This window comes from Mya arenaria, chromosome 6 (assembly GCF_026914265.1).
Source record: "Mya arenaria isolate MELC-2E11 chromosome 6, ASM2691426v1".
Classification (NCBI taxonomy): Eukaryota; Metazoa; Mollusca; class Bivalvia; order Myida; family Myidae; genus Mya; species Mya arenaria.
In genome coordinates, this window is record NC_069127.1 from 39,202,656 (window position 1) to 39,215,798 (window position 13,143).

The 13,143-nt window shown below is 34.2% G+C and overlaps 1 protein-coding gene across 5 annotated transcripts in view; it reads left to right on the forward strand.

Moving 5' to 3' along the window:
• Window positions 1-13,143, forward strand: part of LOC128237481 (serine/threonine-protein kinase LATS1-like) — a 36,139-nt gene that overhangs the window by 3,342 nt on the left and 19,654 nt on the right. For 2 of the 5 annotated variants that reach the window (XM_052953056.1, XM_052953054.1), the window contains exons 3-4: window positions 6,984-7,050; window positions 9,861-12,266. In XM_052953056.1, the coding sequence (XP_052809016.1) occupies window positions 6,984-7,050; window positions 9,861-12,266 (2,473 nt within the window). Of the gene's footprint in view, window positions 1-4,830; window positions 4,874-4,896; window positions 4,958-6,983; window positions 7,051-8,145; window positions 8,201-9,860; window positions 12,267-13,143 lie in introns of those variants that run through there. The other 3 variants (XM_052953059.1, XM_052953057.1, XM_052953058.1) reach the window with 3 other exon arrangements.

Here is a 13,143-nt window from a genome sequence, read left to right on the forward strand (position 1 = left end):
CTGAATGTCAAAAGAAGTTGGTATAAAGTACATGTATAATACTCTTCTAAAACTTCCAGAATTGAATCATTGAAAGTACCTAAACTTCCATCATTTTAGTTGAAACCAAAAAAAAATCCAAAAATGAAGGCTAAGAAGTTCATAATATCAAAACCTTGTATAAAAGTTACTTGTATAATACAGTATTACAATATTTTCGCTAAGTTTTCAATTTACAGATAACATTTGAACATTCCTTAGTTCAATTGGTTTTTATTTGCATGCAAAAAGTGATATTTTAATCAGAAATCTGAATAGTTTTAAATTGAGGCATTTTTAGTGACTTTGGCGGACTTGAACTTCCTTTCTTGGAAGACAAACTTCCAATACTACTAGTAAGAAAGTTCATACTTCCAGTTTCAAATTCTTAAAAGAAGCCCTGGGTTCAGCGAACAGTATATGCTATGTCACGCCTCTCTTGTGTACGGAGTATTTAGGAAAAATCCTTTGAAAACGGCTGCAAGCGTATAATAATAGAGACTGAAAGAATTTTGCAATGCTAATCTTAATAATATTTCCTTGTTAAAATTTTATTATTGGCTATTAAACAGCATACATTATATTAAGGAAGAGTACTGGTATATATATATGTAAAATGCATAATCATATATTCAATCATTTACATGTTAGGCGCAAAAATTTGTTTAAAACTGAATTGTAGATATTTTAATGTTGCAGAATAGACATTAAGCCAGTGGAAAAGAACAGTTAATGATAGCTTAATAGGCCTAAAAACCACCAACATTTGGTTAGGGTTACCTGACCCTACCTAAAAAATAGGTGCCAGCCCTACTGTTTTTATAGTCAGTTGGTAAAAAAAGTGTGTGTTTTCCTCATATAAAAAAAAACAACCTGTGACTTTACCTGTTTTTGAAAAGCATGTAATCCTAACCAATTCAATATTTTTTTTCGCCTAAGGATAGTTTTCAACAGTTTCATGTCCAGTTTCCCGACCCAAATTTTTGTTACTTCCCCTTTTTTGCGCTGAGAAAATGCATGAATGTTACATTTTAATGATGCGTAGATGTACTGTTTTTATGAAGTGATTTAGTTGAACTGCAGGGATGCCAATTTTCCTCTTTTCTGCTGATTTCCTCTTTTTTGGCCACAAAACTTTGAAATTATTGTTGCATTTTATTTCATCTATACAAAAAAAGACTACCGGTATTTGTATACAGTGTGATGGGATAATCTTTTTTTTTTTTACTGGCTTCCTCTTTTTTCAAATTTGTGTTGGCATCCCTGTTGAAGATGATAATTAATGATAAAATGGCGATGGTTTCAAGTGTAAAAATGATATTCTGACATAATTTGATCTTTAAAAAAAAAGAGAGAAAAAAATCAGACCCAATGACCCTATTATTTATTGGGCAGTAAAATCAGAAACAAACTATATATATTTCGGCCTTACTTATTTGCAGGTAGAAACTGCATGTCAGAGTGACACTTACGGTATTATAGAAGATAATATTGCAAGAATTTGTTCAAGAACCTTTTCGCTTTTTTCTGTCTATTTTGGAGATTCCCCAAGGTATGGGTGTGTGTGTGAAATACAGATTGCCGGTATTTCTGCAAGTTAAGTGCAATTAATTGTAAGCATGCTGGCATGCGTTTTATGAACATTTCTGCAAAACAATATTTTATTGCTGTTGGTTGCGGTAACAGTCTTCTGGGTATGTCGGAATGCTTGGATGTTGTTCTCTCTTGACAACTTTGTTTTTATACAACAATGCCAGGGAATGCTTACGAATTGTTAGATGCAATTACCTTGAGTTTCCAAGAGAAAACATTTTTGGTTTAACGTACTAAAGAGGAAAATATTCTCTCTGAATTTTTTTTTCCAGATTTATTTGTGAAAAAAATCACTTTGTGTCTAAAGAGTAGATTTCTAAAAAAATAGTATTTTTTGTGTTGCTTATATACTCCCTCTATCTTGTGTGTTGTTCAGGGAAAACGGTTGGTTGGCAATTATCAAAATTAGACTTTAAAATGAACAAGCCTGAAAGCTTAAAACAGTTGTGGTTGGCATCAAATTTTTTGGCAAGCTCTGCCCTAAACAATATGAAATTTGAGCAAGCCCAGAAAGCATTTGACCCGTGTACGGCTTGCGGGCTTGTCCTTATTTGGACCACTAGAGTCAGGTTGTCACATCGACGGCCTTGGTGTTTGACAGGTGTCATCATTCTGTGTGCTTTCACTTCAACTTTAACCTTGACCATATATCAAAAAACATTCAAGATATGAAACACATTTATATCAAGGCCCCTAACTCTAGCTATCAAGGCCCCTAACTCCGGCTATCAAGGCCCCTAACTCTGGCTATCAAGGACTCTAACTCTGGCTATCAAGGCCCCTAACTCTAGCTATCAAGGCCCCTAACTCTGGCTATCAAGGCCCCTAACTCTTGCTGTCATAATAACCAATTGTCTAGTAAGATCCCTAGATTGACTGAAAAACCTCTGGCATTGCTTACTTCTCCAGCCAGGTTTTGAAAGGGCAGGGTGCTACATGTAGGTCAGAAAGGTCACTTTTAGGAGCCTTAATTGGGCACTTGCAAGGGCCAATATTCAATTCTTATTGTGTATGTGTTGTAACTACTTTAGCTGTCATCTTTACTTTTGTGTCCAAATTATGTTTATTTATTATTTTTATACTTATTTCTGAATATTGGCTCTAGCTGTCAAACAAAAAGGGTTTGAGTGCTTGAAAAAACAACCACCCTGCTATGTAGGCCTATCTAGAGAACTAGTTGAAGCCCTGATAAAAACGTTAGCTACTGTTGGTACCATGCACAGGGCTTAATGTAGTGCTCAAGTTTAGTATGGAAAAATGGGCTTTGTACTTTAGATGGACTGTGTACTTTTTCTTTTCAAAAAGTATCATAAGATCTGCCTGCAAGATAAACTTGTAATTCAGTATTACCGCTAGTACATTGCATGAGCCTTACAAAACATGTGAAAGTCAAAAAATAATTGCGAGGAATTTTCCAGTTTTTGTTCGGCTCTTACAATTTTTCACAAAACCACATATTCAAGATGTGCCTTCCGTTTACAAATATATTTTTTTTTCCGTTCACAATGCTCTGAATGCAATTCTAAAGAAACTACATAACAGCTGCTATTACAAAAAAATTATAATCACTTAAGATATGATAGCTTTTTTACAGTAGATTTTTATCTTAAGCATTATAAGGTGTAATATCAATTTTAGCAGCGTACAAAAATGCCACGCTATTTACATGTCCACCATTGTTATAGGGGCTATAACGGGTGACAAAGAATTTATACACATCATTTTGAAATTCTTTCAAATAATCAAAATACTTTGTATAGCTGAATGACTTGATCCCTTTGACTAAAGGTCACAAACTTTTTTATCGGAGCATCTTAACTTGGACTTACTATGTATAGTTTTCGTTTAAAGACGCTAAAATTGTAATTGTCCTGAACAAAATGGGCTCGAGATAACATGATTGTAGTTTGAAATTTATCGCATTCTTAATCAGAAGCACAGAATGTGACATTTCGAAAATGTTTAAATACATACATTCGTAATTCATAAATCTTTGCTTGTCATTAACTCCTGAGGTAGCACTTTTTAGTTAGTTAGTCTTTCATTAGGCAAAAAGCAACATCAGTACTCCATTCACAACCATAAGTCTGTGTCTGACCATATATTTTTTTGCGCCTTCATGTACATCTCTGATTTTTTCCAGTGATATAATGTTGGTTTTTATCTTAAGATTTTGAAGTAATTTGAATTGGGCTTAAGAGCAATCTCCTATTCAATGGAGATCATAAAATCATGCATTAATATGTTTACTTTGGAAAGAGATTTCTTCTGGGGCCTTATAGTCTTCGAAATTGTCAACAAACTTTGCTATATAAAAAACGAGAACTTGAGCAAGCCAAAAAACCTTTTATCAGTACAGGGCATTTCGACCACTCGCCTTTCCAAAATAGCTTTTTTAATACTCAGCTCAAGTTTTGATTCTTCGTCGACTGACTTCGAGAAGAACTGACAACAACTTTAGAGCTGTTAGTTGTTATAGTAAAACAATAATTAAAATAAAAATAAGATTTAAAAAATGCTTATGCTTTTGACAGCCCATTATACAATGCAAGGCGACGATCAGCCATAAATTTAATATCTGCTTTTATTTCTGGTATTCTTTTATCAATTCTTTCACATTAATCTTGGAGTATACTTCTTTTTATATAATTGATTATTTTATGCTTTAAAAAATAAAATAAAATTAGATAATTTTTTTAGGATATTTCATATTTTATGGTTGCAACCACATCTGTGTTTTCACATTCACTCAAGCATCATTTTCTTTTCAGAATTGATCATTAATAGAGTTAAGTTTGCAGCAGATTTTTTTTTACCTCTGATAGTATTTTTTTCTAAGATGACGTAGTTTGTAAGATTTAAAAGCATGTTCGGTAAAGAGACCCACCTACTTCGTATTGAGAAAAAAATGTCTCATTTAAATTTGAGGACATCATAATTTGCATATATTTGTTCCGAGGCGAGCTTCTTTTCTATGTTGATGATTCACTCCCAGCATGGAGACCTGCGAAATAATCACGAGTGTTGGAAGCTTGACATATCGTAGGTTTACCTGTTAAAGATATTCACCGACCTGTAGAAAAGTGGTATTTTGCATCTACGTACGGTATGTCTATGTTGTTGACTTTACATAATAATCAGTAACATTTAAAAGCATATGCCTGATTTACAGCCCCCCATTAAATTGTAAGCTGGTTTAGAAGTAGGAATTTGAAAGATATCCAGTATTATATATAAGGGACATTGGTGAACAGGAACTTTAGTAGGTGCTCATTAAAAATCGTTATCAGGAATTGAGTAAGACTTAAGTATTCAGTTAGCTATGCAATGTTTGTTTTTTACAGAGGTATGTTTGTTTTTCGGCAGCCATTTTGTGTCAAGCATGTTGGCCACGTTTGAAAGGTCGACATTAATATTTCAACTTTACTTATAAGAGATTTACATCTGTGTGCTGTTTTGAATTTTTCTCCTTGATGGATTATACTGTTTGGTTGGTAATTTATATTTTTGTATTCATTGATGTGTAAAGTTTTATAATAGCATATTTACGAGCTTTCGGAAAATTATTTTTTTGCTCAAACAAGATGATCTTTATGTCACATATATCGCATGTACATGTGAATTGATGACATCTTTTCTTTTTCATGTATAACCTATAAAAGGAATGAAACAGTATCTAATAGCTATAAAAAAATTGTATGAAACATCTTAACCACATAATTATAAGCGTAAAAAGACACAAGTGTAAGCAAAAATTGCACATGTGCCACGCCCTCTAAAAACAGCTTGGTGGATCGTAGTGAGCACAATTATGATATATAGATTTATAAGAAAGTTACATTAAGGTAATAATGTGTCACCTGTTATCGTTTCTTAACCGAATTTCACTAAGAAAGAAATTGGCAAAGAAATCTCAATGTTGAACTAATGTCTGTAGCATGAAGCCGCTATTTAATTAATGGTTTCTGCCATTGTTAACAAGAAATGATGATTTCAAGCAACACTTGTGCAAGATGTTTTATGTAGTTCCTGGGTGGCTTTACCGTTCAAGGATGTTTTTAAATTGTTCGTATCATTCCTGCTTCCTGTATAGATATAAGTTGAAGGAAGTTGCAGTAATGATATTTATGTTGTTACTCTTATATCAGAGTAAATGCACTTGAATACAAAATAGTTTTTAACAACTGAATCATAGCTGTGTATTTATCGCTACAGCAGCTGGAAGGTTTAACTTCGGATATGCCCCAGGCCTTGGTTGCTCCCCACCCCCTGACCGCTGTAAATGCCCCCCCCCATCATATTTATAATATTGCTGCAGCAGATGGGAGGTTCAACTTAGAGTATATGTCCCTCCATGGTTGCTCCCCAACCCCTGTACTCTTCAAATTCCCCCCCTATCATCTTAATAATATTGCTGCAGCAGACGGTATTTTTAACTTAGGATATGTCTCTCCTCAGTTGCTCCCCTCCCCCTGACCTCTTTAAATCCCCCCTCCCACTGCCCCCGCCTTCTCGATACCATATTAATAATATTATTTTATAAAGAGGAGTCAACATGAATCTGTTCTGTAACAATAATTTCCTAATATCACAGGGTATCTCTTTATTTAGTGGAAAATATTGAATGTATATGACCTGCTGATGTCAATGTCATATTGATTTCATTGTTAACATTTTTCGTCCTGTATGAATGGATTGAATCGATAATACCTGAGCGGACCCTTTTGCAAACAAAAGAAGTGAGCCGTAACACGTGTGCAAGTTTGCATGTCATAATTCACTCTGTATTTATGATGGTACATGTATTTAAGTGCTACATGTATAATTTTTGTTCATCGCGGGGACTTAATAATTTGTTAGTCGATATTTACACCCTCAGATAAATCATTTTGTTAATAATGTATGGTAATAATCTCCGTCATATTTGGCAGGTGATGCTGTGGTTCATCATTGTCATATAAAACTTTAAATTAAAGGACTTATGAATCATTGTTCAAGTCATTGTCTTAAAAAGTGTTTAAAATAAACATAAATACATATAAAACTTTATTGTGCTTATTATATATACCATGTTTCACATGTTGAGGTAAAAGCCTGAAGGAACTACATGTAATATATATTGCATACTTCTTTGTAGTTATTTAGTTATGTTATGGCATAAACGCCACAATTTATTAACACATTGAATTCTAGGCAAATAAATGAATACTCAAGATATTACAATATGTCGGTTTGAAAAAAACATATCCCTTCGAGCATTCATGGGACATCTGTTATAATCAAGAACAAATGATTCATAGCTTTTATGTGATAAAATACAATTTTTTGTAAACCATTTTTCATTGACATGCTTGTATTTTTGAATTTTGCAGGAGTCTGAAGTGAAGCACAAGGAGATCAGTGAATCCTTACATCACCTGCAGAGTAATGGTATGAAGAGTAAGTGCCTCATTATTTTTATGCAATATGTAGTAGGGTTTTTAAGTGTGATTTTTAAATGGGCATGGGGCTTAAGAAAGGGACAGGGTGGTAAGGGTAAAAAGCAGCGGCGCATCCGGGATTTGACGTTAGAGGGGGCGTAGCTATTTGATCTGGGCCCCTCCCTCAGAAGGATTTTTTTTTTGCTTATAAGTGTTGGCAGAGTTTTTTGGGGTGAATGCCCCCCAAGGAAATTTAAGCACATTCTAATTTGAAACAGTGTGCTTGCGGGGTGCAATTTTTTTTAAACTTGTCTGTTGTTGTTTTTGGAAGAAAGGGGTCAAGATATAGTTGAGGTATAGTTATAGCGTTGATGTCATTGTTGGTGTTGTCAGCATTGGCATTGTTGTGTAAAAACTTTTGCCTTGGCCAAAGATAAAAAACTATTCAAGGTATTGAAACGAAACTTGGTACAGAGATTAAACACACATGTCCAGCAAGGTCCATAACTCTGACTTTGATAACTGTTGAGTTATATTCCCTTTGTTGGACTGAGAGATAAAACCCACACGACACTCTTGTTATCATGTTATCACATATGACTAGCAATTTCTTGTGAAATAATCAAAGTTTGATTTATCATTAATTATTAATTATTATACGCATATATTATTAGTAATGCAACATATTTAGATTTAACCTTGAAGATTTTTTTGGCTAGCGTTTTAATTTCTTATACATTTAGAATGATTTAGTACAATGTAGATTGAACAATCTTTTGAAATCAAATATTTATATAATCAACACATGCTGACTTGTCTTTAAAACTGCAAATGTTCCTCCAGTTGAGATAAGAGTGTGGATTTGTAAGGAATGAATCATCCAAATTCAAGATTATAAAATCAAGCATTAGCCCATGTTAATTGCTTTACTCACACTTAAGTCTTTAATTGTAAATATTGAATAATAGTCTTACATAAATTTTACTTATTCTTTGGAACGGAGAATTTGAAAAAAAAGACGTGAGTGTATTGTGACTTTGGCCTAGTATTTAACATAATAACTTGTTGATTAATTCATTGTCTCATTTCTGTGAAGGATTAAGAAAAGAGAACACATACTTTTTATTGTCTCATTATAATGGTGAAGTTTTTGGATTCAGTTTTAAAAAGTAAATTATTTTACTTTTTATTCACAATATTTTTTTTTTGTGTTTTAAAAAGTTACAATTGAAATAAAGATAAACTAATCTACACTATAAAAGAATCTACGCTTTTGCTTTACAATTACTTAATTGTTTCATGTTGTATTTTAAAAATAAGATATATTCAATTAAAGGAAATATGGTATTTGTAGTAAAAATTTATTATTATTTTTTTTTTTTTTTAAATTATTACTATTATTATTATTATTATTATTATTATTATTATTATTATTAATAAAATTATTTTTGTTATCATTATTATTATTATTATTATTATTATTATTATTATTATTATTATTTTATTATTATTACTGTTTTATTATTATTATTGTTTTTTTTATTATTCATAATTCACCATAATTATTTCAATGATCGGGATGTGAAACCTATTTCATGTTCTTATCTTTTAAAAACATTTGTGTCCTGGTTATTATAATACCATATAACATATTTGAGGTCAATGTTAATATATTGGTAATATAAATACCTTACCACAAAATTTAGAATGGGTTCATTTGAATTCCAAAGAAGTGATGTAAAATGGCTTAAAAGCATGGAATACTTAGTTCTTTATACTGTAAATATGTGTCTATTTTTATTGTTAAATCGTCCTTACAAAATTTTTGGTCTGAATGGCATATTTTTATAGTTTTTGAAGGATTGCCAGGTAAGAAATTCTAGATTTTCGGCTCATCTAAATGAAAATATTGGCTTTCTTTATCAATTGTATTTATTTTCTTTTTGTGATCTTATGTAATATAACTAATATTTATTTTGTTGTCAAATTTTATTATATTGAATTTGATTAGTGGCATGAAGTTCTATTATATAGTGAAATTTTACGAATTCTAATGGAATATGTCACTCCTTGAGTGAGAATGTTATTCAATGAATAGAAAACTTAAGATAATTGATATTTGATATTGTTAGCGGTATAAATTTGAAAAATCAGGAGGGTGAAAGTAAATAAGGCAAAAAAAAAAATTTTCCTTCCCAATCTATCCTACTTTTACCCAACCCTTTTATTGACTTCAGAAATATATATATATTTTTTTTCTTTATTTTTCTATTTTAAAAGTTAAAAATGAAGTGTCTTTGACTTAATTTATCAATACCAGTGATGCTTAGTTTGAATACTGATTGTATAGATGTTCTTGGGCATATAATTGATAGTTTTTGGTTTCGAAAAAATGTCAAGAAACAATTTGCCGAATAAAAAACTTACCTTATAATTTTTGGGCATAAAACGGGAAACAAACATATTATTTTTTATGCCTAATTCTTCTGTCTGGTACACCATTCTGAGAATGCAACACAGACACATATTTCTTAAATCAGTAATCTTTCAGTTTGATAAGTAACTGCTTTATAATTTCTGGGTTTTGGGAAGCAGACAAATATGAGATATAAGGTTGAGTATTTTTCGTTCCTCACCCAAGATGTTGTGGGTTCAAGCCTGACCAGGCCTTGGGGCACTTTCTCATGGCTTCTCAAAAAAAGGCCTCCAGGATTGGTTTCTTACTCAGACGTTTAAATAATTTATACCTATCAGCCAATAAGCTGGCTATGTAACAGTTTACATAAAATGAATAAGTAAAAACTTAACATCAAACTTGTGTGTTTTCAGGGTTCCAGCCTGGGACAAAACGGTACGTGGAAACAGTGAGTCCGGGCTCAGATAGTGCCAGTACCGGTTCTGACACCCACGTGCAGTCCGTTTTCAACACAGCTATACCCGGGCAACAGGGTGGGGGTAGAAACCCGACCACAATATCTTCGGGAGCAACTCGGGTGATAAGTCCGCCACCTGTTTCACAAACTGGCATCATGGTGAACGGGCATCAGACACCTCCCCCTGTACCGCCCCGTCTCCCCATGGCGGTCACAGTTGGCAGTGGGGTGGCAGGGGTTCAGCATGGGCAGTCGCCTGTGAATTCGGAGCACAGTTTTACATTGACTCACTCCTCCATGGGTACACCTAAAAATCATTCAACGCCTGTCAATGTAGTGAATAGTCGACCAGTGTCTGGAATTTCCCCGGCGATGTTGAATGAATCTGGGAGTATTGCAAGACACATGGTGTCACCTATGGGCATGCATTCCGAACCAGTGACTATAAAATACCCCTCTCCCGGTCAGCCTCCGCCTTACAGTATAAGTGGTGGAAACTCACGGCAACAAAAAGGTCCCTCTATTAAGATCACTTCGAGTGGTCAAACTATACATGTTCAGCGCCAACATGAGCAATTTAAAATACAGCTCAATCACTCGGGTTCGGGGAAACCAGTGGATGTTTACCCGAGAAACCAGCCCCCCATTCATACACAAGTGGTAGAAAGTACCTCGGTGCATAAACCCCAAGCCCAGAAGGCTACGATGCCAATTCAACCACAAGACAAGCTCGTGCCAGGCAATAAGTACACATCTTCTGTCCAGACAATGGTTAACAATGGCCAGCAGCAGAAACAACAACTAAGGGGTGTTCAGATAAGTTATTCTGATGGACAGAATCATATAATTTATCCGCCAGAAAGAATGACGCCAGAGCAGCAGCATGCGTATCAGCAGAGAATCCAGCAAAATTTCAACCATCATAGCCCGTTGTCTGTTCATATTAAACTCAGACCAAATCAGCATCTTGTAAATCAAAACGAACTGTATGGTCCGGTTGATACGTCTATTTCAACCTCACGTTCATGTTCACCATTGTCCAATTCGACAAATAGAAACCAGTCTCCAATGTCCATTTCATCGACCAACTCCGACATTCCAGATCATCCCCCGCCCCCCTATCCTGGCCAGGGCCCGACCAGACCGCTGAAAATCTCGCATGAAATAAATACAGGCAAAAATATACCGATTTACCCAAAACCTCAAAATCCCACGCAAGTGCCACTACAATACCCCCAAGTGCAAAAGGTCAACTCTCATGCAGCAAGTATACAAAAAGGCATGTGTACAGCAGCGAGCAACGAGCAACCGCCGTTACCTCCACGTATTCCGTTACATAAAAACAATACCCCACCCACATCGCTTCAAACTGGTGAATCTCAGCCTCCCAATATTCCACCAAAGGAATTTTTAGTGAAACAACAACATGGTAATCCAGACTATGGTAGCGAAGACATAAGTATGTTTTTACGAAATAATACCGAAATGGCAGAGGTGGGTAAATTACCACAGTTGAATATTACCAACGATGGTGATACCGACAGTGAGGTAATGTCACAAGCTTCCGATGTGTCGGAGAAAAAACGAACTTGCACTTCCCCGATTCCGGAGCGTAAACCGGATTCGGAGGAAAAAGACATTTTACGGAAAGATTCAACTGTGAGAAATTATTCGCCGGCAGCGTATAAGTTTTTTATGGAACAACACGTAGAAAATTTGATAAAGAACTATTCACAACGACAAAACAGAAAAATGCAGCTAGAAAAAGAAATGGCAAAAGCGAATTTGTCCGAGGATGCTCAGTTGCAAATGAGGAGAATGTTGCAACAGAAAGAATCCAATTATATTAGAATGAAAAGATCAAAAATGAAGAGAGACATGTTTGAGAAGATTAAAAAATTAGGTGTTGGTGCTTTCGGAGAAGTGCATTTGGTGAAGAAAAAGGACATTGATCAGCTGTATGCTATGAAAACATTGCGGAAAATAGACGTTTACAAACGCAATCAGGTCGCGCACGTGAAAGCGGAGCGTGACATTCTAGCGGAAGCTGACAACGAATGGGTGGTTAAATTATACTACTCGTTTCAGGACCGTGATAACCTATATTTTGTGATGGACTACATTCCTGGAGGGGATTTAATGGGATTGTTAATCCGGAAGGAAATTTTCGACCAGCCCTTGGCCAGGTTTTATATCGCAGAACTAGTGCTAGCGATTGAAAGTGTGCATAAAATGGGTTTTATTCACAGGGATATAAAACCGGACAATATTTTGATAGACAAAAATGGGCATATCAAGTTGACGGATTTCGGACTCTGCACGGGATTCCGATGGACCCACAATTCCAAGTATTACCAAAAAGGTAGGTGTTATTTATCCAGTTCTTTAAACGGCCATTACATCATGGGCCGATAATAAAATGTTAAGAACTTTGTTAAAATTAAAATGTGTTAACTTAATCATTGTTAAAGCTGCACTCTCACAGATTGAACGTTTTGACAATTTTTTGTCTTGGAACGAGCCAATTTTTACGAAAATCCATGGAAACCAGTTACATAAGATAGCTGACAAAGAATAGATTGCATATTTTTAACATTAATATGCAAATCTGCGATCTGATCGTTTGTCAGCAATCTTTTATCATTGGTTTGCAGATATTTACTCTGAAATTTGCTGTTTCCAAGACAAAAAATAAAAAAGTTGTGAAAAACGGCAAATCTGTGAGGGTACAGCTTTAACTAATTTTAAAATCTGTATTGCCCTGAAAGTTTTTAGGATACACTTGTGATTTACAGTATTCCTTACAAGATTTCAGATAACTGCATCGGCCACATGTAACCACTTTTTTAAAATTATTAATCACATTATAAAATGTTTTATTTTTTAAAACAAGGATGTCGTTAATCACGTTGTTTAAACAAAGCTCTGAACAATCCGGCCATTATATACTGTGTATATTAATTTCTTTAAATGAGTATGACAAACTATGTACATGTACAATGTATGTTAATTTTGATTTGAATGCAGAAAACAGACAGTTTAAGTTGAAGTAAAATGATATACTGTAAATAGACAACTATGGAATTAATGACTATTGTCAATACGGTGTGCTTTAAAGAATTAATTGCTGAGGGACAGCTTCTATCACAAATAGAAAAAGGAAGAAATACTCCCATATTCTTATTCAAAATGAAGATTTGCTTTCCTGTCAAGAACCTTGAATTTTTTCATGAGATAAC